Here is a 22178-nt window from a genome sequence, read left to right as displayed (position 1 = left end):
TTTAACTTCTCTCCTGTATTCCCGTGGAGCTCACCGCAGAACCCTGCGGTCTGGCTTGCCTTCGGGCTGGTGGTGATGTTTCTCACTCCCTCTGCACGGGTTGTGTGCAGCGGGGGCGGGGGCAGCAGAGCGTGGGCTCACAGTGGCCCAGCCAGGCTGGCCTGTCCTTGATCTTTCTAATTTCTGCAGTGCTCACTGCCTGAGGAGCTGCATGCTCAGCCTCCTGTTCTTTCCAACCCCGACACTCAGAGCTTCCAGAAGTAAGAAATAGCTAGCCCTCCACAGAAAGTCAGCAACATCTGATAAGAAAGAGAGTATGTTACAAGGTGAATAGAATGATTTCAGTGTGTTTCCTGAGACTTAGATTGCGTTATTTCTCTAAACTGCATTTTGTCTCTATGAAATTAATTCTCTTCCTCTACTGATGTAGGTTTTGCGCTACTTATTAAGGTCACATACATCCAGCAAGCAATGAGCACCTTTTTGTTTGTGTAAATGTGAAGAACAGGCGTGTGTGTTGCTCTTTGGTTTTCATTGTCCTCGCCCTTGTTTCTTTCAGTTGAGATCCCTGATGCAGCTTTTATCCTGGCAGCCCGAAGAAAACGGGAATTGGCCAGGGCCCAAGGTGACTATATTTCTTTGGATGTCCAACATGACTCCACCACCCCGGATCTTAAAAAAAAGAACAGTGATGAGGATCCCGAGAGTGAGCCAGATGACCACGAGAAGAGAATACCGTTCACCCCAAAGCCTCAAACGCTTAGGCAAAGAATGGCCAAAGAAACAGGTACATATTTACCAAGATATGAAGATTAAGGCATTTTTTATTAAAATATATGATGATGAAATTTTTATAAAAAATGTAATGTCATATCTCACTCTGTAAAGAGTGTTGATGTTGGTTTTCGTTTATTATCAATTTGTTCCATGACATTGTGGCTTCTGAAAGATACATCTATATCAAAATGTTATTATCAAAGTGTAATAATATTTACTAAGGCCTGACCCCCCCCCCACTTGATTTTTAATAGGTTAAAAAATTATGTAGTATAGGCCGGGCGTGGTGGCGCACGCTTGTAATCCCCGCGCTTGGGAGACAGAGACAGGAGGATCGCGCAGGTTCGAAGCCAGCCGCGCTGGCTTAGGAGACCCTGTATCCAAAAATAAAATAGGTCTGGGAGTGTAGCCCGGAGGTAGAAGGGCTTCCAGGAACCCCAGTACCACCAAAAAAAAAAAAAAAAATTATGTAGTATCTCCTTATTAAAACATTAGAAGTCACCATTGCTACCTTTATAAAGTTTTTATTAACATGGAAGATTCTATAGAAGTTTGAAATGTCATATATTAAAATCTTCCCTAATATAAAAAAATTTCTCTACCAATAATACCTCTCAAGGGACTGTTTTTTACGTTTCTCATTTATAACATATATGTTTGCCAAACATTTTGTAATTCCAGTAATATTTTTTCAGAATGAGATGTTGATTCCATGTAGCCCAGAAGTTAGATTTCAATTCTTGCATTCTCAGAAATTAGAGGTCTTTGATGAAGAAAACCAAACATTTCATTCTTTCTCAGTTTTTTCCATCTTTGGGGACGAAGTGCTTCTAGTGGGACAGTTGGGTTCTAGAATCAGATTGCTGGATCTAAGTTCTAGTTTCAACATAGTCCTCAGTCCAGTTGTCTGCCCCTGGCCCCAGAATTTGAGTTCCCTCATTTGTAAAATGAGGGCAGTAATGGTTCCTTCTTCCAAGATTATTGTAAAGAACAAATAACATGTAATGTGCTGTTAAGTCTACATATAATAAAACCCCAAAATGTTGGCTGCTGCCACTAGCATAGAAAACTATTGAGTGTTTATATGTGGGCTTTTTTACTTGGCAGCAAGCAGAAATGAAGGAACAAGTGAAGAGAGTCAGGAAGATGAAAACCAAGATACTTGGGAACAGCAACAAATGAAGAAAGCAGTTAAAATCACAGAGGTAATACTTTTTATACTACGTGTATTGGGTTCCTGTGGCTGCTCACATATACCACACATATTAATTAGTGTGTGGCTAACTCAGAACCACAAACTTGGTGACTTAAAGCAACAGGTAATAATTCTCTAGCAGTGAGGAGGCAGAAACCTGAAATGGAGGTGTGAGCAGGAGTGTGCTTCCTTCCAAGGACCAACGGGAGAATCCTTCCTTGTCTTCTCTGGCTTCTGGTCATTGCAGGTGTTTGCTGGGGTGATTAACTCCTGGCCCCGCCGCTGCCTCCGCATGCACTCTCTGTACCTAGACTCTCAAGGACACTTGTCTCACATTTAGGGCTCACCCTGATGATCCAGGGTGAGCTTAACTTCCTTCACTCGGATAAAACCATATAGACCCTTTCTCCAAATAAGGAGACCAGAGAAATGGTATAGCAGACTGAATTTTTAACAGGCAGATTTTTTCATCACTTTGTTTGGAAATCAGTACAGCAATACATTAAAAGAAAAATATGTTCCAGGGGCTAGGGAGTTCACTGTTTGACAGACTACACTGTATATATTATGTCCTTTTTCTATTCTATTATAAATATCTTTCATGTATGTAGATCATAGTTTTTTATCTTTAATTTTATAGTAACCAACAGTTTGTAGTACATGAAGTAAGCATTTGAAAGTTAAATTAGAGCCGGGCCAGCCTCAGCTACTTAATGAGGCCCTTTGCAACTCAGTGAAACCCTATGTCAAATAAAAAATAAAAAATAGGGCTGGGAATGTGACTCGGAGGTAGAATGCCCTGGATTCCATCCCCAGTACGATATATATATAAAAAAAAAAGTTAAACATATAATGAGGTTTAAAGTAAAAGCAAAAACAAAAGTGCTTGGAGCGTGGCTTTGATAGAGCTCTTGACTAGTCTGCACAGGCCTGTTTTCAATACCCAGTAAACACAGAGGTAATACTTTTTATAACATATATATATTAGGTTCCTGTGGCTACATACATATACAACAAACAACAAAAATTGCACTTAGGGTTAAAATTCCTGGATTTGGGTCCAGGTCTGCTACTAGAATATAATCTACTTGTGAAGAATTGTTAACTATTTTCTTCAGGATCATATCCAACAGTGTGTAATGTAGGTGCTCAATAAATACTTGTACAACTTTGAGCAAATTACTTAATTTTTATGAGCCTCAGTTTTGTCATCAACAAAATGGGAATATTAAATACCTGAATAGTTGTCTATAAGCCTCAAAATTATAAGTCAAAGTGCTTATAAGCAGTGTAATGTACAAAGATGAAGTTTTATATCTGAATCTTTTGATAAGAATGCTTTTGGAGATTATTATTTGTTCTTTTAAGTAAGAACATATTGCTGGGTATGGTGGCGCACGCTTGTAATTCCAGCGCTTGGGAGGCTGAGACAGGAGAATCACACAGGTTGAAGCCAGCCTCAGCTACTTAGTGTGGCTCTCAGCAACTTAGTGAGACCCTGTTTCCAAATAAAGTTTAAAAAACCATAGGTCTGGGGGTATAGCCCGGAGGTTAAAAAAAAAGGCTCCTGGGTTCCACCCCCAGTACCACAAAAAAAAAAAATGTAAGAATATATTGTAAGATCTCCATGTTATTAAAGCTAAAAAACTAAACAGAAGTAAACTTGTGATCATAATTTTTGAATTTATGACCAGAGAAATGATATAGCAGACTAAATTTATAACAGGCAGATTTTTTCATCACTTTTTTTGGAAATCAGTACAGCAATACATTAAAAGAAAAATACTTTGAGGAAAAAATATGTCGCAGTCCTTATTGTACCTACTAAAGTTTTCATAATTCTTTTGATGTGCTTTATTCAGACTAATTACTATCATAGTGCACAGCAGAGGGTCCCAGACTTTCTGATTCACAGAGCTATTAGCATCTCAGTAATGATGGTGATCCTAAATTTAAAGAAGGACTAAAAACTTTGTTTATCAAATACTTAAGTCCAAGAAATTTAATAACATTAAATCCTAACAATTTGATAGTCATTTAGGAAAAATAATGCAGATAAATAGAAGAAAAATCTTTTTATTTTTAAATAACCATAATTACTAATAGAATGTGTATACCTATTTCTCAGACTTTGGAACCCGACTGGATATTGTCACTCTCATTTTTATAGATTTTCACACAGTTTTGGCTTTTTATCATAGTATCCTCCCAAAACCCAGCTCCACTAATATGACTTCATCAGAGTGAATATAGCATAGTCTAATGTTGCAACTGAACTAATTAGAGGTGTCAGCCCAATAGATGTTGATTATTGCAGTGTTTCCCTAGCAAATCTAAACTATGTCACCACACCCCTTTCAATTCATTAGGATTCCTTCACACACTTTGGGAACCACCGTCTGCCTACAATTTTGAATTTTGACTTCTTTGCTTAATATATATGTCTTCCCTTTATTTCAACATAGTTATCATAATAACTAGTTTTAATAGCTATACAATATTGTTGGAGTTTCTGACTCAATTTTTTAAACCATTCTTGTGAACATTTTAGATTATTTGCAATCTGAATTATTTTCCCACTAGTAAGAATAAATATCTGATTTTTTCTTTTTCTTTCTTTCATTGAGATGTGTGATTTTAAACTATTTTATTGGGTTATTGCTAAGAGTGTTATTAACAATCAAAGGAGATTAATTTTTAGCACTTAGTATGTATTTATTGCTTTATAAAAAAATTTTAGCTCAGTTTATAATACCACTGCTATTAAGACGTTTCACCACGATTTTGCCGCTTTATGTGCAGGTTTAATGGACAAAAATGAAATCTCTCACTTGATTTGAAATTTTTGTTACTAATGAAAGAATATTTATAGATTTCTTTATTGAAGATCTACCATTTGCCACTGTTATTTTCCTGTGGCGGTTATAACAAATTATTACCATCTTGGTAGTTGATTGCAACCGAAGTTTATGCTTTCACAGTTCTAGAGACCAGAAAGAACTGAGGTGTTAGTAGTAGTTAGTAACTCCTCCGGAAGCTCTGGTTAGCATTCTAGGCGCCAGTTAGCATTCTTTGGCTTAGGCCGCATCTCTCTCTCGGCCATCTTCGCTTTCCCCCTTCTCTTACACCCCAAAACTCCCTCTCTTCTCTCTTGAGGATACAAGGAACAGTACTTAGGGCCCCTCTGGATAATCCAGGAAAAACTCCTGCCCTCAAAATACTTAACTAGTCATATTTCTTATCAGATAGGTTTATATTCACATAAATGTGAGCATATCTTTTATGAGGTCTCCGTTAAACTCTTTACAGGAAGAAAGATAAGCAGAATTGCGCTGAACTCCTACAGGTTCTATGCTGAGGACTCTGCAGGGTCCTGTTGTTTCTTCAAAAACTGCAGGACTTCCTGAGACTACATTAGGATGTAAACAATGTACAAAACTTTGAGAACTAAACATCTATGAAAACTTTGATTTCTAAAACTTGCCTCTGGCATGTAAATTTAAGTTCTAAATTTTAAAACTGAAGACTTTAAAAACATTTGTTGTGACTATGAAAAATGATAAAGGTAGAGAATTTTGTGTATTCTTGTATTCTATTTACGATTTATAAGTTAACAAAATATGTTTTAGAAATAAACTTTCATGTTACTTCTAGGGAAGAGACATGGACCTTTCCCACAGCAGGGAATCTGGAGCAGTAAAGAAGTTTGACACCTCCATGTCATTCCCACCAGTAAATCTAGAAGTTATAAAGAAGCAATTAAATGCTAGGTGAGTGGCATTCAGTTTGAAATTTATATTTGTCTTAGGCATTTAATAGTGGAAAAGCACATTCTTTTTAATTATCAAATACTAATAATAAACAGATTTATAAGAAAAAATGTTTCTTGAGTTACTTTAGTAACTCACCTGATTTTATTTCTGTATGTCCTTCAGTTTTTATGTCAGTTATGTTAGAATCAGTTATCCTGAAATTTCAGTTTTTTTATTATTGTTATGTTTTTTATAAATAGCTTTTAATTTTAAAAAATCATGTTTTTATAGTGAATATACTATAATTTACTCAACTATTTCTTTGCTGTACATCTTGACTTCCAAATTTTCTGTAATAGATAATACTAAGCCAGGCATGGTGGCATACCTATAATCCCAGTACTTGGGAGTCTGGAACAGGAGGATTGCAAGTTCAAGGACAGCCTGGGCACCGTAGAGAAACTTTCAGCAACCTAGTGAGACCCTGATTTAAAACAGTCAAGCAAAAAAATTAGGGCTGGGTTCAATCTTCAGGGCTACAAGAAATATATAAATAAGTAAATAAATAAATAAATAACTATAGATAATGAATATTTGTGTTCCTGTAAATTTTAATTTGTTGGGCTTTGGTTTTAGGTTGTTTCACTTAAAATAAATTTCCCAGGAAAGTCAGCCATGACATCGTTAATATTTTTTTGGCTCTTGGTATAAATTTTCTTTCTAAAGTACAACTTTCTTTTATCTTCACAGTATTAATATTTATCTCTTAAATAGACAGTATTAACCAATAATACAAATGGTATTTTTACCAAAATTTAGGCAAACCCATGATAAGTTATATTGCTTTTTGTTCGTTTGTTTGTTTGTTGTGGTACTAGGGATTAAACCCAGCAGCATTCTCCCTCTGAGCTATAACCCAGTCTTATTTTATTTTTGTTTTGAAACAGGGTCTCACTAAGTTTCAGAGGGCCTTGCTAAGTTGCTGAGACTGGCCATGAACCTGTGATCCTCCTGTTCCAGCCTCCCAAGGACTGGAATTATAAGTGTGCACTACCACACCTGGCTAGTTATATTGTTTTAATTATCTGTATTTTGTATTGTATTGTTCAAATGATGTGTATTATTAGATGTATGAGAGAAGTATGATGGTAAAAGTTTAATTTGTCTTATACAGTTTTGATAGGAGTGGGCTTGGTTCTCCTGCCTTTTAAAGAAATTTTGACAGCTTTTCAGTATTTATTTATCCTTTTACCTAAGAATAGGTTCAAAATTTTCTTCCCCAGTATCTTTTCTATGAATTGGTTTTAAAGTAGCTTCATTCCTTAATCACTTTGCAACTAAAATATGTTGTTGTTAGTTGTTGATTTCAATGAAGATTTGATGTGGAAAGGACATTTTGTAGCATTTTATAGGAAATTAAACCTTTGAAGGTCTTTACATGTATATGTTTTTAGATATTAGGTTTCTCTGTTTTCTAGGGACTTGGCAAACTACCAACTCTCCTCTTTGTAAGTTAGGCTTTATTGGAGCACAGCCTGGTTGCATTTTCACGTGCTGTCTGTAACTGCCTTTTGTTCTACCACAGGGAGTTGAGTAGTTGCAGCAGCAATCATTGATAGCCTTTAAAGTCTCTCTGGCTCTTTACCAAAAAAAAAAGTTTGCCAACTCCTGTTTTAACTCAATGTTTTTAATAGTGCCTTTAGGTAAAATTCCTGTAACATTCAAGATTATTTCTGAAATAACTTCTCTTTTAGTGGTATTCTGACATAATTTCTTAGAAGAAAACAACTGAAACGCTTGTTGCATCTAGAATTGCACATAAACCAGAACCTCCCAGCTGTTACTATATCTTAAGGAATTGCCTTGCGAGGCTGAAGCAGGAAGGGAGGACGGTGCGTTACCAGTTTAGATTAGCTTTTCATTTAATCTGCATAATGTTGCTTTAACTTCACTGTCATATATTTTTTTTTTAAGAATGGGGTTTTCTATTTTAAAAAGAAACACACATTCGTGGTTTAAGAAAAATGAAAATCAACCAATACAAAAGAATATACAAAGAAAACAAAATTGGCTTCCCCAGGGGAAACTATTGCTACGAGTTTCTTAGGTTTCCTTCCAGAGGGTCTATGTTTATTGCCCATTTTTATACAAAAAAGGGGAAGCAAATTAATTTCACTATTTGGTATACCTAGCTTTTTTCACAAAGTGCATACTTACAAAGGCACAGCTATAGCCAGTAATATGCTACCAATTAATAGTAAAGCATTACATTAATATTGCCTGTGTACATTATTTCTTTTTATTTTCTTATTTTTTAGTACTAGAAAGACTTTGAAAACTTAGAAAGAGGACATTTGGCCTAAACAAGTGCTAAAGAGTTTTATTTTTTTTATAGACCAAGTTAACAAAAAAACAGTTGAATCAAAAATTGAGTCTATTTCATTTTTACTTAATTGTCTAATTCTAAAGTATTCAGAGTCAAATATTAGTGGAAATGCATCCCACTTATTAAGGAAATATGTTTCTTATTTCGCATTGGCATTTGTCTATGACAAGTATTGAATTTTAAAAGATGAACCATCATGAATGATGTTAGATTTTCTCATGTAACATCAGTTGATGCATGTGATATTCACACGGGCTGAAAAAACATGGGCTGTCTTCGCTTTAGTAAAGAGCAGCATGCAGGGAAACACACCGGAGGAAATGGGCCATGCTTCAAGGAACAGCAGATTCTAACGACAAAACGGAAGCGTTAGGGATCAGAAAACAGACGAACGGTATCAAACCCTAACGTTCCTAAAAGGCTTTAATGGCAGCTTACTCAGATACCTATATTCCAAGAAAGAGTACAGATTGTTCTAACAGTAACTCCCCATGTCTCAAATCTAAGGCCATGGATTATTCTTGGAAATCACGTAGTTTATAAATTCTCATTCTCAAGCCTCCTGGGACAGGAGGCTTGCAGGTTCAAGGACAGCCTAAGCAACGTATCCTAAGCAGCTTAGCAGGGCCCTCCACAGCTTAATGAGACAAACCCTGTTTGAAAATGAACAAAATAGGGATTAGGGTATAACTTGGAGGTAGAACATCCCAGGGTTCGATCCCCAATACTACAAAAAGAAAAAACAATTGTTTTCAATCAGTCTCGGCCTAAAGCCATGCTCATCAGCTGCTTCTCTAAAACTCATCTGTGATGATTTGCCACCTCTAAAAACCTATCAGTGTCTTCTCTTACCCTCCTTTGAGACCTCTTTCTAATTATGACGATTGACTTTGCTTAAACGCAGGTTTATATGAAAATCAGTTCCCTTGTCTTTGTAAACATTTACCGTAGACTGCTGTTACTTTAGAATAAAATGTCTGAAAAATAAAGCATGTTTATTTTATTTATTTAGATTAACATTACTACAGGATACTCATCGTGCACACCAGAGAGAATATGAAAAATATCTCCAGGATGTCAAGAGCTCAAAGAATACAATTCAGAATCTAGAGAATTCATCAAGTCATGCTCTCAATTATAAATTCTATAAAAGCATGAAAACATACGTAGAAAATTTAATTGGCTGTCTTAATGAAAAGGTACATACAAATACATAATTTCTTTTCTGGGGAGAAACACCCTTACCACACAATTAAAAGTCTATATTTTGCAATTAAATATTTTTCTCAGTGTTTTTCCCACATATTTTAAACATATTATGATATTAAGCATTCCTACTGTTGAACATTGTGGGGGGTTCGCACTTATTTTTTTGTGTAAAATTTTATATATTGTGGTATTTTGTATATTTGGTGCTAAAGTTTTCTCTGCTTAAGAAAACCCCTAGAAAATAAAATGAGTCAAAGAAAATGAATTAAGTCTAAATATTTTTAAGGCTTATAAAACATTTTGGCCAAGTTGTCTTCCAGAAAGATTGGCAGTTTTATTAGTTTACTAAATCAGAAAAAAGTGGATTTCTTTGTATTCTAATCTCAAAGCCTTTGTTTTATTAGCTGTCTGTAGTTTTGTTGTTTTTTTTTCTTGTGAATTGACTTAATGGGGATATTTTTTCTTTTCTTTTTTAGTTTTTCTAGTGAGGCTGATTAATTCTTTAGAACTTAAAAATATTACTGCTTTATTCTCATTAATGTAAACTTCAAGGTATTTGTCCTTTGATTTTATGATTATTTTTATTATTCATGTGTTTTTAAGTTTTTGTGTGATGGTATTTATGAATATTTTCCTTTATACTGTTTTTGTTTATGCATACTAAATTCTAACTTTGAGATCTTTAATTGTCCTTTAGAGAAAATATTTAAAAATAATACTTCTCATTGTCTCCTACTCTCCTATCTCAAAGAAGAATCCTCCCTTTTACACATATCCATGCTCCTGGCTCCTGGCTCCATCCCATTTGATTTCATTATCTAGAATATTTATAGCTGTTCTAGTTAAATAAGTTGATTTTATATATTGAAATTATTTGCAGCTAGGTCTGTTGCTCACAGTGTTTTATAACTAAAATGTGATAGTTTTTAAAATCTCTTTATATGAGATTGAGCCTATACCTGTTTCTTTTTCTTCTAAATATTACTTTATTGTCTTTGTAATTTACTCTCAGTGACCTGCAGAATGTTACTTATACATGTATTTCAGATTATCCAGATCCAAGAACTAGAGTCATCCATGCATGCACTTCTTTTAAAACAAGCTGTGACCCTAACGAAACGCAGGCAAGATGAACTAAAACAAGAATCAGCATATTTGCAACAATTATCACGTTAGTGCTTTTTGAATTTTAATATGGTGTATTTTTCATTAAGCTATACTGTCATTTGAAGAAGAAAAATATACTTATTCCTATGTAAAAATGCTTTTTATATATTGTCCTACTAACCCCTTCACCCACCTCCTTTCAAAAACTCAAAACATTTAGAGGTAGAGTTTCAAAATATGTTAAATTAAGTCTAAAAAACTAAAAATCATAACTTCCAATTAATATTTGAAAGAAAATATTTATATGGCCATTTCATGAATGTTTTTGAGGTGAATTCACATCAATCTATAGACTGAGCCCAAGGTCTTTCTGTCAGTATAGATTCATCTGTAAAATCTCATTGCATAAGATTTGGATGTTTCCTTTTAGTTCTTACACTGGTTTTTTTCTTTATTTTATTTTTGGAAATGTTTTTGATTATAGTGCTGTCAGGGTTTATTCTTTATTGAAAGGAATGAGACCTCAACTAGGTAGCTCATAAGATCAGAGGCAAGTGATCTTTAAACATATGACATTGTGTTGTAAATAAATATGCATGGTAGTCATAAATAATGCTATATATAAAATAGGCAATATTTCTGGTACTTGACTACAGAGAAAGCCAGTGAAAATTGCTGAAAAAGAATAAGGAAAAGAAACTTAGTAGCAGAATTTTGTTGCTATTTTCAAGTACTGAACAACATACACCAACAAAGGTACTTTGTAGGCTAGCATACTTGGTGCCTACTTTTATTTTCATAGGGAATTAACATGAAAATTTTATTGCATATTGAGATATATAATTTAAGAGTATTATGTTTATATCTATATATATTTATATAAATTCATAATACTACCTTTATTTTCAAGGTGTTTCATTTTTCTTTTGAGAATTTGCAGTACAATATAAATTTTATGTATTAACAGGAAAAGCTGAGACATCAACAAATGGAAGCTTTGAGGTAGATGAAAAAACTCAGTGCATGTTGGAAGAGATGGAATCGCGAAGGTACCTATAGAAAGTGAAGACTTAAAGCATCATGAGCAAGTACTTTTCACTACTTAAATAGAATTATTTATATGATATAATTAACCCTAAAATGACCAAATACTTTGTGAAATTATTGTAAAGCCAAACTTTAGTTAAACAGTCCTCAGTTGCTTGAAAGATACACTGCTGTTTTTGGATCAGTTGAAAGGAATGGGTAAAAAAATGACATATCAGACTAGGAATTGTGTTTCACTAGAAGCTGGTCTTAACTAATTGACCCCTCTTCAGAAACTGCTTAATAGCTGGGCATGGTGGTACATGCTGGTAATCCCAGTACTTGGGAGATTGCAGATCTCAGCCAGCCGCAGCTACTTAGTGAGGCCCTCTGCAACTTAGTAAGACCCTGTTTGAAAAAATAGAGCTGGGAGTGTAGATTGGAGGTAGAATGCCCCTGGGTTCAATCCCCAGTACCACAAAAAGAAAAAAAAAAAAAGAAAAAGAAACTGGTTACTCCATGGGAATTATCTAATTGAGAAAGTCTTATAAGAAGGAAAAGGGAAAAGCACCAATTCAAACTAATGAAGCTAAAGATACTGAAAATACTATCACAAAGTCTTGTGCTAATATGATGGTGTGTTTCTGGCCATTATATATAATTGGTAAAATTACTTCTACTTTTAGTTTCAAGGCATTTAATTTTAGCAAGAGCCATTTGCTTTTCCTTTCTTTTTTGGTTTATTGCAAAATATAGGACAAAAAGAAGACAAGCAAGAGCACTTTCTGGGAATGACGACCATCAGGAAGGGCTGTCCAGTGAAGATGAGCTGTCCTCCACAGAGACGCTTGACTTCCAGAAGCGCCACGGTCAGTTACCACGTGGCTAATAGATCTTGACTTGAAGTGCTGAAGTGCTGGGAAATACTTTGCTGTGGTTGCCTTTAAGTGTGTACATTTCGTGAAACAGCTGGGAAATGTCAGGATAAATGGAAAACTCTTTTTCCCCTCTAAAATTTTTCCTCCCTCTGGAAAAATTGAGTAAAATGGAGGAATGTTGTATTTTTGCATCTGTGTAGTTTTTTTCCCGTAGCCTTTCTTATATTACAAATGAACATTTTGATTTAATTTCTTTACCTCATACTTCGTGTACAGCCATTTTATAAAACATTTTAATTGAAAACAGCTGAATTTAGTGAAGCCATTTTTGACACAGTGAGAAGGTACAGTGGGTATAGTTGAAAGATTTTTTGTGTGAGCAGAGGCAAATCCAACATTATGTGATTATTGTCTGTAAATAAGTAAGTTATACCTACCTACCTTTTAGATAGTTGTGTTGATGAAGTGAGATAGGGCTTGTAATATTTTACATATTACATATGTAATATATTGCCATATTGCCATATTGCATTTATTAGTATTGATATCACTTGTTATTAAAGTGATTTTCTTAAACAAACTTAGATATAAAAAAAGAAAATTTTCAGCTCCATTGATTACATAGTCACACGTGCCTGTACTTTAATGAAGCAAACTTAGAATGCATAATATAAAGAGATTTATTTTGTTTACAGATGAAATTGTGGAAGACCAGAAGAAAGTTTTTGAAGATGTGCATGATGATTTTTGTAACATCCAGAATGTTTTATCGAAATTTCGGCAATGGAGAGAAGAGTTTCCTGATTCCTACTGTGAAGCTTTCATTGGTTTATGCATACCAAAGCTTTTAAATCCCCTAATACGAGTTCAGTTGTTAGATTGGAATCCTCTTAAGGTACTTAGGCTTAGCATGATTAACCTGTGCACACTGGTTAAATTCCTCTGCTACCAGGTTAGCTATCAAACTCCTTACCTATGGAGGTGGAGCTGAAATTTAGATTTGGGGAAATTCAACATAAAGGCCTGTTCCAAGGGTTCTGTATTCTTTAGTTGGAGGTGACTTATCCGGAAGAGTTCGTTGAGAAAGCTGCTCAGAGAAGAAAGAGAAAAGATTTCAGTGAAGCTTTGAAGAGTTATGTGGGATTTCAACAGGAGGAGATTACAGTTACAAAGGGGAAAATACAGTTCATGAGCTAGAGATTACACTGCTGTTCAGATCCTAAGTTGAGAGATAAGAACTTGTTTTTGTGAGCAGTAGGAGTGACAGACTGAAAGTCGTTTTTAGGAACCCTAAGCTAACGTGGAGGGAAGAGAAAGAGGTGTATCGCTCTAGCACAGCCCAAGTTCAAGCTGACAAATTCACCATGTGGGGAGATAGTGGCAAAGGGAAAAGAAAGGAAGGGTTGACTGCAAGACGTGTTATGAAGTAGGAATTAGTGAAGTGTAAAAGATAACATCAATCCTTTGTGTATAGAGATAACCCCAAGGTTTGGACTCTGGGATATTAGAAGGGTAGTCATTCCAGTGATAGGAATGAAGACTTCTCAGAAAGAATGAGATTTTGAAAGTTTTCACTTCAAAGACAATGAAATGATAGAGATCCACGTGGATATGCCTACTAGGCAGACAGAAATGAGATAATGAAATTCTAGGAAGAGAGGAGAGCTGAGGATACATATTTTGCAAAGTAAAGAAAGAAGCATGCCCGTCCTCCTCCTTCTGTCTCAGTTCCCTAGCCCCATGCTGGGGTTTGAACAAAGACCCTGCCCGGGCTAAGCCCACACTCTGCTCTCTCTCTCTTAGTCATGCATACCTGTTGGTTCCAGGTTAAGCTCGGGACCATATAGTCTGCGTATTAAGAAGCCAGGCTTGCTTCTAAGAAAGTGCTGGGTAGTCAGTTGGCAGCATCCTACTTGTTAGCACTCAGACTGAACAGGGTACTTGGCTAGTAGAGATCATCACGTTCATCTATCCAACAAATAATAACTGGCTATTGCTATTATTTAATTAGCTAAACCACGTACAGATTACACATTCATTCTTATGAGATTAAAAGCACCAGAAGTAAATTTTACTTGAAGTAGATGAATGTTTGTAAACCATTTTCCTGGCTGTTTCCAGTGTCTAAGCAACGTGTATTTTCCTTCTACCAGAGCACTTGCCATGTGGTGGGCTCTGAAGGGCCTGGCTCAGTGTTAACATTTGCTAAGTATTTGTTGTATGAATAGATGTGTGCAATGCAGTCTTCTGTTACATTGCCTATACACCATGTCTTAGTCATGTCATCTGCCTAGCCTTGGTAGTCTAATGGTACATAAATAGTGTTAAAATATGATATGCTTCTCCGTAATCTGTGGGGAGCCATTAAGGCTTTCCCCTAGATTGGTGTCTCTGATTCAGCTGATTGTCCTTCACCCAGAATCAACAAGGTTTGGGGTTAGGTCTGAGAGAGAATCAGGTGGTGATGACATGAGGGTACTGATAGGCCTATCTGTAATGTGTGTGTTTTTCACTGTTTTGTTTAGCAAATGCTACAGTGGGAGAATTTTGAAGGCTTGCATTGCTGATAATAGGACAATATTGTTGAGATCCTCCCTTTTCACTATTTGAAGGAGCTCTCTGATCTACTCGTTTAATTAAAGTCTCTATGGCTACTTGTAATTGCTTTATACACAAATCGGGCTCCGGTGACTCTGTTTTTGGAATGTCTGGATAAGCCCCAACTCATTTCTATGGTACTGAGCAGCAGTTTCCTCAAAATGCTCCTCGCTTTCAGTATCTAAAGTATCTTCTTCAGGAAGCGAAGGCAAAGCGCCTTCATGTTCCCTCCCAGTTTCTCTAACAAAATGCCTATGTAACAAAAACAAAAGGCTAATCTTCTGACCCATTGTATATTTTTTGACCCATTGGATTTTTACAACTCTTACGTTAGGAACTAATCTTCTGACCTATCCTCTATTACTATTTACACGTTAGGCGCCTTCATTTTCTATCTTACTTTCTTCATTTTCTATCTTAGTTTCTTTCTTCATTTGCCGGCTTATGTAATATATAATCGGTCATTAAAGTAAAGCTTTTGCTCAAAGCTTTACTTTAGTGACCGATTATATATTACAAAATTCCCACGTTTCACCGCTACCAGAAATCTTTTGAGCGTGCTCCTTTATTATTCAGTGGTGTCCTTCACGGGATCCTCAGTTTCAGAATTTCCCCGTACGGGCCATCACCTGCCGGAGCCAGCCGGCAAGAGTAGGGGTTCCGAAGTGAGGCGTGAGAATGAAGAGTTTTTAACCCTAACGTGGGGGAGCCACCAGCCTGCTATCTCTACTGGTCGACCCCTGTTTGTGGGTCAATATTTCCTATGGGTTGATGACTATGCCTGGGTCAGTATTCTCTATTGCGTGGACGCTCCTGGCCAACGCAGCTTCTGGGTCAATCTCGTCTTTATTGTGCCGACACCAACCTTGTTTTTCCAGAGGTATTTATACACAGCTACAAGCCAATCAACATTCTCGTGCTACCACCACCGGAATACAATAAAGACCAATACAAAACACACATTACAGATAGGCCTTCAGTACCCTCGTGTCATCACCCTCTCAGACCTCTTTGAACTTTCCATAACCCCAAACCTTGTTGATTCTGGGCGAAGGACAATCAGCTGAATCAGAGACACCAATCTAGGGGAAAGCCTTAATGGCTCCCCACAGTAATCCTTAGAAAAGTTCTGGTAATTATCAAAAAAGTTAACTATTTTAAAATATACTTTTTAATAATTTATTTATAACTTTCATAATTCTGTTTCTAAGTTGAATTCTATAGGTTTAAAAGAGATGCCGTGGTTCACATCTGTTGAAGAATTCATGGGTAGCAGTGTAGAAGAAGCCAGGAAGGATGATGATTCTGATAAAAAGATTTTGTCATCTATCATCAACAAAACAATTATTCCTCGACTTACAGGTATTCCCTGATAATCCTGTTAAAATTAAATTATTTATTCTTTAATGGAGTATAAAGTCATTAATTTCTGTTACAATCACTATATTTTTTTCAGAAGTTTTGTAACACAAGGAAATGTTACATGTGATTGAGATCAGTAGATGTCAAATTTAAGCTGTTTAAAAAATGCTTGTTTATGTAGATAGTTGGTTACCAAATGGCTAATACTCTAAGCCTTTAGCATTTATGACATTACTGCTGCTTTTGTGGAACCAAACTAATTTGTTAGTGGCACACTTCAACCCATACTGCATGTATCTTTCATCTTGACTTTTGTTATATTTCTTCCTTTTACTTCTTCTCCCTTTCTGTAGAAGAATGACTACATTTTCTTTGCCTCCTTCACTAGCAGCTGTAAGCACTTAGCCTTAATGCCTGTGCCTTCGGCTTTACAGTCTGAAGACACTTGTTTGCCTGTAATTGTACTTGGTGAGGATCTGTTTCATGATGTCACAGAGAATGAATTTTGATGGTAAAGATGCAGAACTCTGGTTTAAAAGATGAACCAACCAACTTTAAGTTGTTGCTTAGCCAACTTGATTAAATTTTAAAGGTTTTTTTCATTTAATATTCTTCTAAAAAATCCAAATTCACATGATTAAACAATCCTCTAAATCAGTTACTCTACAAGAAATGAATACTGATTGGGTTCATGGCAGAATTCTGTATCTTTTTCAAAAGTAATACTAACAAAATGTTCTAATGGATTGGTGATGGGGCAAGAGAGAAAGAGGAATCAAGGTTGGGTCCATGGTTTGGGGCCTGAGCACCTGAAAGGTTGGAATTGCCTTCTCCTGATGTGGAAGAGACTGAGAGGAGTAGATTTAGGGAGTGTGTAAGGAGCGCAGATGGGACATACCGAGTTTGGGATGCCAGTCATCTACGTGAGAATATCAAAAAGATTGTTGCATATCTGAGTATTGGCAAGTATAAATTTAGCATTTAGCAGTATTTGATGACATGTAAAGCCATAAAATGACTTTAAATATTAAGGAAATGGCCGAGCATGGTGATACACTCTTGTAATACCAGCGCTTGAGAGGCTGAGACAGGAGGATCGCACAGGTTCAAAGCCAGCCTCAACTACTGAGTTAGGCTCTCAGCAACTTAGTGAGACTCCGTTTCCAAAAAAAGTATAAAATATGTCTGGGAGTACAGCCCAGCGGTAGAAAAACTCCTGAGTTCCACCACCAGTACCACAATAAAATAAAAATAAAATATTAAGGAAGCGAATGTAAAAAAGAAAAGAGAAGGAAGTGACCTGAATCCAGAAGGATGCTAGGTTTAGAAGTCACAGAGATGACCAGAGAATCAGGCAGGGAAAACCAGGAGGGTGCTAGGTATCCTGGAAGCCAAGTAAATAAAGTGTTTCTAAAAAGAAAGAAGGATGAACTGTTGGAAGTGTTGTCAGTAAATAAGGAGTAAGTTATTTACTGTAAGTAAGTTATTTATGGCTATGTGAATGTCCTCAGGGATTTGATAAAAGCAGTTCAGGTAGACTGATGAGAGAGGAGGCCTAATTGAAAGAAATCCAGGAAGAAATGAGAAGGAAAAAATTGGAGACCAACATTTTACATCGGGAATTTTGTTTGAAAGGAGAAGTATGGACCAATACCAGGTGTATGGCGGAGTTAGTAGGATTAAGAAGGGGATTATTTTTTAATATAAGATAAATAATTGTAGGGCGGAGTTAGTAGGATTAAGAAGGGGATTATTTTTTAATATAAGATAAATAATTGTAGGCTGATATGAAAGGTCCAGTAGAAGTAATGGCAAAGCTGGGTGTGGTGGCACATACATGGAATCCCAGCACTTGGGAAGCGGAGACAGGGATTGCAGGTTCAAAACCAGCCTCAGCAACATAGCAAGATTCTTAACAACCTGGTGAGACCTGTTTGAAAATAAAAAGGGCTGGAGTTGTAGCTTGGACGTAGAACTCCCTGGGGTTCAATCTCCAGGACCAAAAGCAAAACAGCAATGGCAGTACCAAAGTGAAAGGCAGGATTGTGGGACCAGGATCTTCACAAAAGCCAAAGACTTTCCCGGTTGGCCTTCCCTGGATGTGATGATTCATCCGTAAGCCTAGGGCACGAGGAGAGCAGGTGCGCACAGGTGCGGTTGAGTGGGTGCCGCAGCAGAAGACCATGGAGCTTCTCTGGTTGTCTGATTTGTTCATCACATCAAGAAGTAACATAAGCGGAGAGAGAGAGAACAAGCAGGAAGGAGAAAAAAGAAAGTAAGAAATACCTCTAGAAGAGTGTCTGGGATATGAGTGAGATGCGGAAGAGAAAGAAGGTATAAAATAGTTTAGGTCTGGGCAAGAGGGGGATGGATGGACCAGGGAAGGAAAACATGGCTGCCGGCCCGCATTGAGGGCTTGCCTGAGTTTTATGGCAGTCAATTTAAGGTACAAACTCAGTGAAAGGTTGAGTTCAACAAAGGTCAAAGAAGACAAGGAGAGGGTATGTAAGTAACGCAATGACCGGCTCTGGATTTTAACTGGAATAAAGAGGAAGTAGTCTATGTGAAAGGTCTTCATTATTTGCACGTGAGAAGTAAATCATCTACCAAATAAATTGTGCCCCACCTTAATATTGTTTCAGATTTTATAGAATTCATTTGGGATCCCTCATCAGCTTCACAGACAACAAGTTTGGTAACACACTGCAGAGTGATTCTTGAGGAGCATTCCACTTACGAAAATGAAGTTAGTACTAGCAAGCAGGTAATAATTTCTTGGGGCTGGGTATAACTGAGTGGTAGAGCGCTTGCGTAGCATGCACAAGGTCCTGATTTTGATTCCCAGCATTGAAAGCAAAGTAGATTAGTAAAATAATTTATATAAGCTCAGATACTATTTGCTGGAGCTGTTGCCTAGAAAATGACTTTTTTCCTTAAAATAATCCAAAATGTTTAAGAAATAGAGTAATAAAATTGAGTGTTTTTGTCTTTAACATTATAAATACTAACATGGTCACTTGAGAAATATGAAAAATTAAGTGGGAAGAGAAATAAGACTTTAGTTTGATATGCTTTTGTAAAAATAATTTTATTAGTGCATTGCAACTTTATGTTTTATAAAAAAATATTTGATATTTATATTTATGTATATATTTATTATATGTTTGTATATATGTGTGGTACCAAAGATTTAACCCAAGGGCATTCTACCTCCCAGCTATACTCCCAGCCTCATTTTTTGCTCTTTATTTTGAAAGAGGGTCTCACTGAGTTGCGGAGGGCCTCACTAAGTAGCTGAAGCTGCCCACGAACCTTCGGTCCTCCTATCTCAGCCTCCCGTGGACTGGGATTACAGGCTTGTGCCTCCACGCCCAGATTCATCCAGCCTTTTTTGCAAAGTTCTAATCATAGTGATCATGTGTGTATTCTGCTTCTTCCCCTTATCTTTACATATTTATATTCGTGTGTTTCTATAGTCTTTAACAACTTTAGCTAGATTGATAAGGAAAAGATAGAACCCAGTATTAAAAACCAGTAAAATAGATTTGAAACTTACATAAGTACATTGCAAAAGGGCTCACCAAATAAATATTTATGTGAAGATGCTTAACATATTACTCAACAAGAAAATGAAAACTAAAACATAAGAGGAACCAGGTGTGGTGCTGCCCGCCTGTCATCAGTACTTGGGAGGCAGAGATAGGAGGAGGATTGCAGGTTTGAGACAACCTCCATAATTTGGTAAGACTCTCAGCAACCTAGCTAGACTATTTGAGAAGAAAAATAAAATGGGCTGGAGTATAGCTGAGAGGTAAAATGTCCCTGGGTTCAATCCCCAGCATCACCCCCCACATACACACACACACATGCACACGCAAACCTCCATTATTGGATATGATTGCATAGCCACTGGAATTATAAACATTTATTTACAAGTTTTAATAAGTATGTAAGGAAACAGAATCTTTCATATACAGCTAGAGATGAAAATATAAATTAGAAACTAGGCGTGGTGGTGCACTCCTGTAATCCCAGCATTTGGGAGGCTGAGACAGGAGGATCGAGGTTTGAGGACAGCCTCAGCCACTTAATAAGGCCCTTTGCAACTCAGTGAGACCCTGTTTCAAAATAAAGAATAAAAAGTAGGGCTGGAGGTGTAGCTCAGAGATAGAATGCATCTGGGTTCCATCCCCAGTACCACACACACAAAAAAATAATGTGTGTGTGTGTGTGTGTGTGTGTGTGTGTGTGTATGAGATACCACTACTTTAAGAAATGCTATGTATGCTGAGCATGGTGACACACACCTGTGATCCCAGTACTTGGGAGGCTGAGACAGGAGGATCACAGGTTCAAGACCAAGAAACCTGTTTCAAAATAAAAAATCAAATGATGCTGGGGGCATAGCTCAGAGGTAGAATGCCCTATGTTCAATCCCCAATTCTACCCTCCAAAAAAGAAAGAAAAGCCTTTGTCGCTTCTGTATAATGTTTGACATATGATTACGAGCTATAGTCTAGCAATTCCATTTCTAAATATATATACATTAGAAATGTATAGTTGTGCAAACTAAAAGACATCTACAAGAACCTTTATAACACTGTTATTCACAGTAGACCCTAAAACTGGAAACCGTGTAGGTGTCCCGTTAGTAATTAGGCAACAAAATACAATATAGCAGTGAAAATGATCTCACTGTAGCTGGAAGAAACAATTTGGAGGAGTTTCTCCTAAGCTTCTATTGGTAATTTTAACAGCTGATTCTGTGAATTTGTGCAAATCTTTATTACATTTTTTTGATAAATATCCTTCCAGCTATGAGTATCACTAATGGTTTTCAAATTTTTAAATAATAGGATTTACTTAAATCCATTGCTTCAAGAATGAAGAAGGCAATAGAAGATGATGTTTTTATTCCCCTGTATCCAAAGAGGTAAAAGCTGTTAATTTCTAGATTGTTTGAGATAGATAGCCCATCACACAATACAGATTTCTATAAGAAAATAGAGTATTTTCAAAACACACATACACATATTCTATTAAGATGCAAACTAAGATTTCAACAAATAGTTCTCAGCCACCTGCTGTATACCATACATGATCTTACCACTTGAACATTGTTTGTGTGGTTTTTATTTTGTTAATATATCCTAGGAACATGAGGGGTAGCAAAGAGGTAAAAAGCGCAAGTTCAGAAGTCAGACCATTTCCAGATAGTTGACCTCAGGCTCTCCGTGCATTAGTGCCCTCAGCTGTGAAGTGAGACTCAGATGAGGAGCAGCCTCACAGGACACGGGGGGAGGAATGCTCAGGGCAGTGCCTTGAAAGAAGTTTAGCCAGTACCTCAAACTCCACTGGAGGTTTGAGGCTGAAACCGAATGCTGTATTCACTTTATAAAACACAGATGCATCTGGGTTCCATACCCAGTACTACAAAAAAATATATAAATACGACATGCATGGTCATATATTTGCTAAGCAGCTTCAGTTACAGTAATGATTTATGAACTATAGCTACCTAATGAGTACCCACAGGGTGGAAGAGCTTTATGGAAAGGTAAAAAAAAGAACCTTAGAGCTCCCTGATTTATTTTGAGTCAGGAAGTGATGTCTGCATATAAAAATTCTACCCTGGCTAAGGTTTGTGTTGTAATGCTTCAGAGAAGTAATGCATTTACATGTTTCAAAAGTACAAATGTGGCTTGTTTATATATATATATATATAAATAGTTTTTTTTTTTTTTTTTTTTCCTGAGGTACTGGGGATGGAACCCAGGGGCATTCTACCTCCGAGCAACACTCCCAGCCTTATTTTTTATTCTTTATTTTGAAACAGGGTCTCACTGACTTGCAAAGGGTCTAAGTAGATGAGGCTGTCCTTGAACCGT

General features: G+C 36.5%; 1 protein-coding gene across 2 annotated transcripts in view; it reads left to right on the top strand.

Moving 5' to 3' along the window:
• GCFC2 (GC-rich sequence DNA-binding factor 2) overlaps positions 1-22178 on the top strand; it is a gene marked incomplete at both ends in the record, with an annotated part of 34165 nt that overhangs the window by 5776 nt on the left and 6211 nt on the right. Inside the window, 11 exons of one of the 2 annotated variants that reach the window (XM_080711508.1) lie at positions 560-688; positions 1885-1982; positions 5627-5742; positions 9123-9309; positions 10367-10490; positions 11394-11475; positions 12209-12321; positions 13026-13225; positions 16140-16290; positions 18933-19054; positions 21147-21223. In XM_080711508.1, the coding sequence (XP_080567634.1) occupies positions 560-688; positions 1885-1982; positions 5627-5742; positions 9123-9309; positions 10367-10490; positions 11394-11475; positions 12209-12321; positions 13026-13225; positions 16140-16290; positions 18933-19054; positions 21147-21223 (1399 nt within the window). Of the gene's footprint in view, positions 1-559; positions 788-1884; positions 1983-5626; positions 5743-9122; positions 9310-10366; positions 10491-11393; positions 11476-12208; positions 12322-13025; positions 13226-16139; positions 16291-18932; positions 19055-21146; positions 21224-22178 lie in introns of both variants that reach the window. The other variant, XM_080711507.1, reaches the window with a different exon arrangement.

This window comes from Muscardinus avellanarius (genome assembly GCF_963383645.1).
Source record: "Muscardinus avellanarius genome assembly, chromosome: 15".
In the NCBI taxonomy this organism is placed as follows: domain Eukaryota; kingdom Metazoa; phylum Chordata; class Mammalia; order Rodentia; family Gliridae; genus Muscardinus; species Muscardinus avellanarius.
Note: the sequence above shows the minus strand (reverse complement) of the source record. Positions and strands in the feature narration are given on the sequence as shown.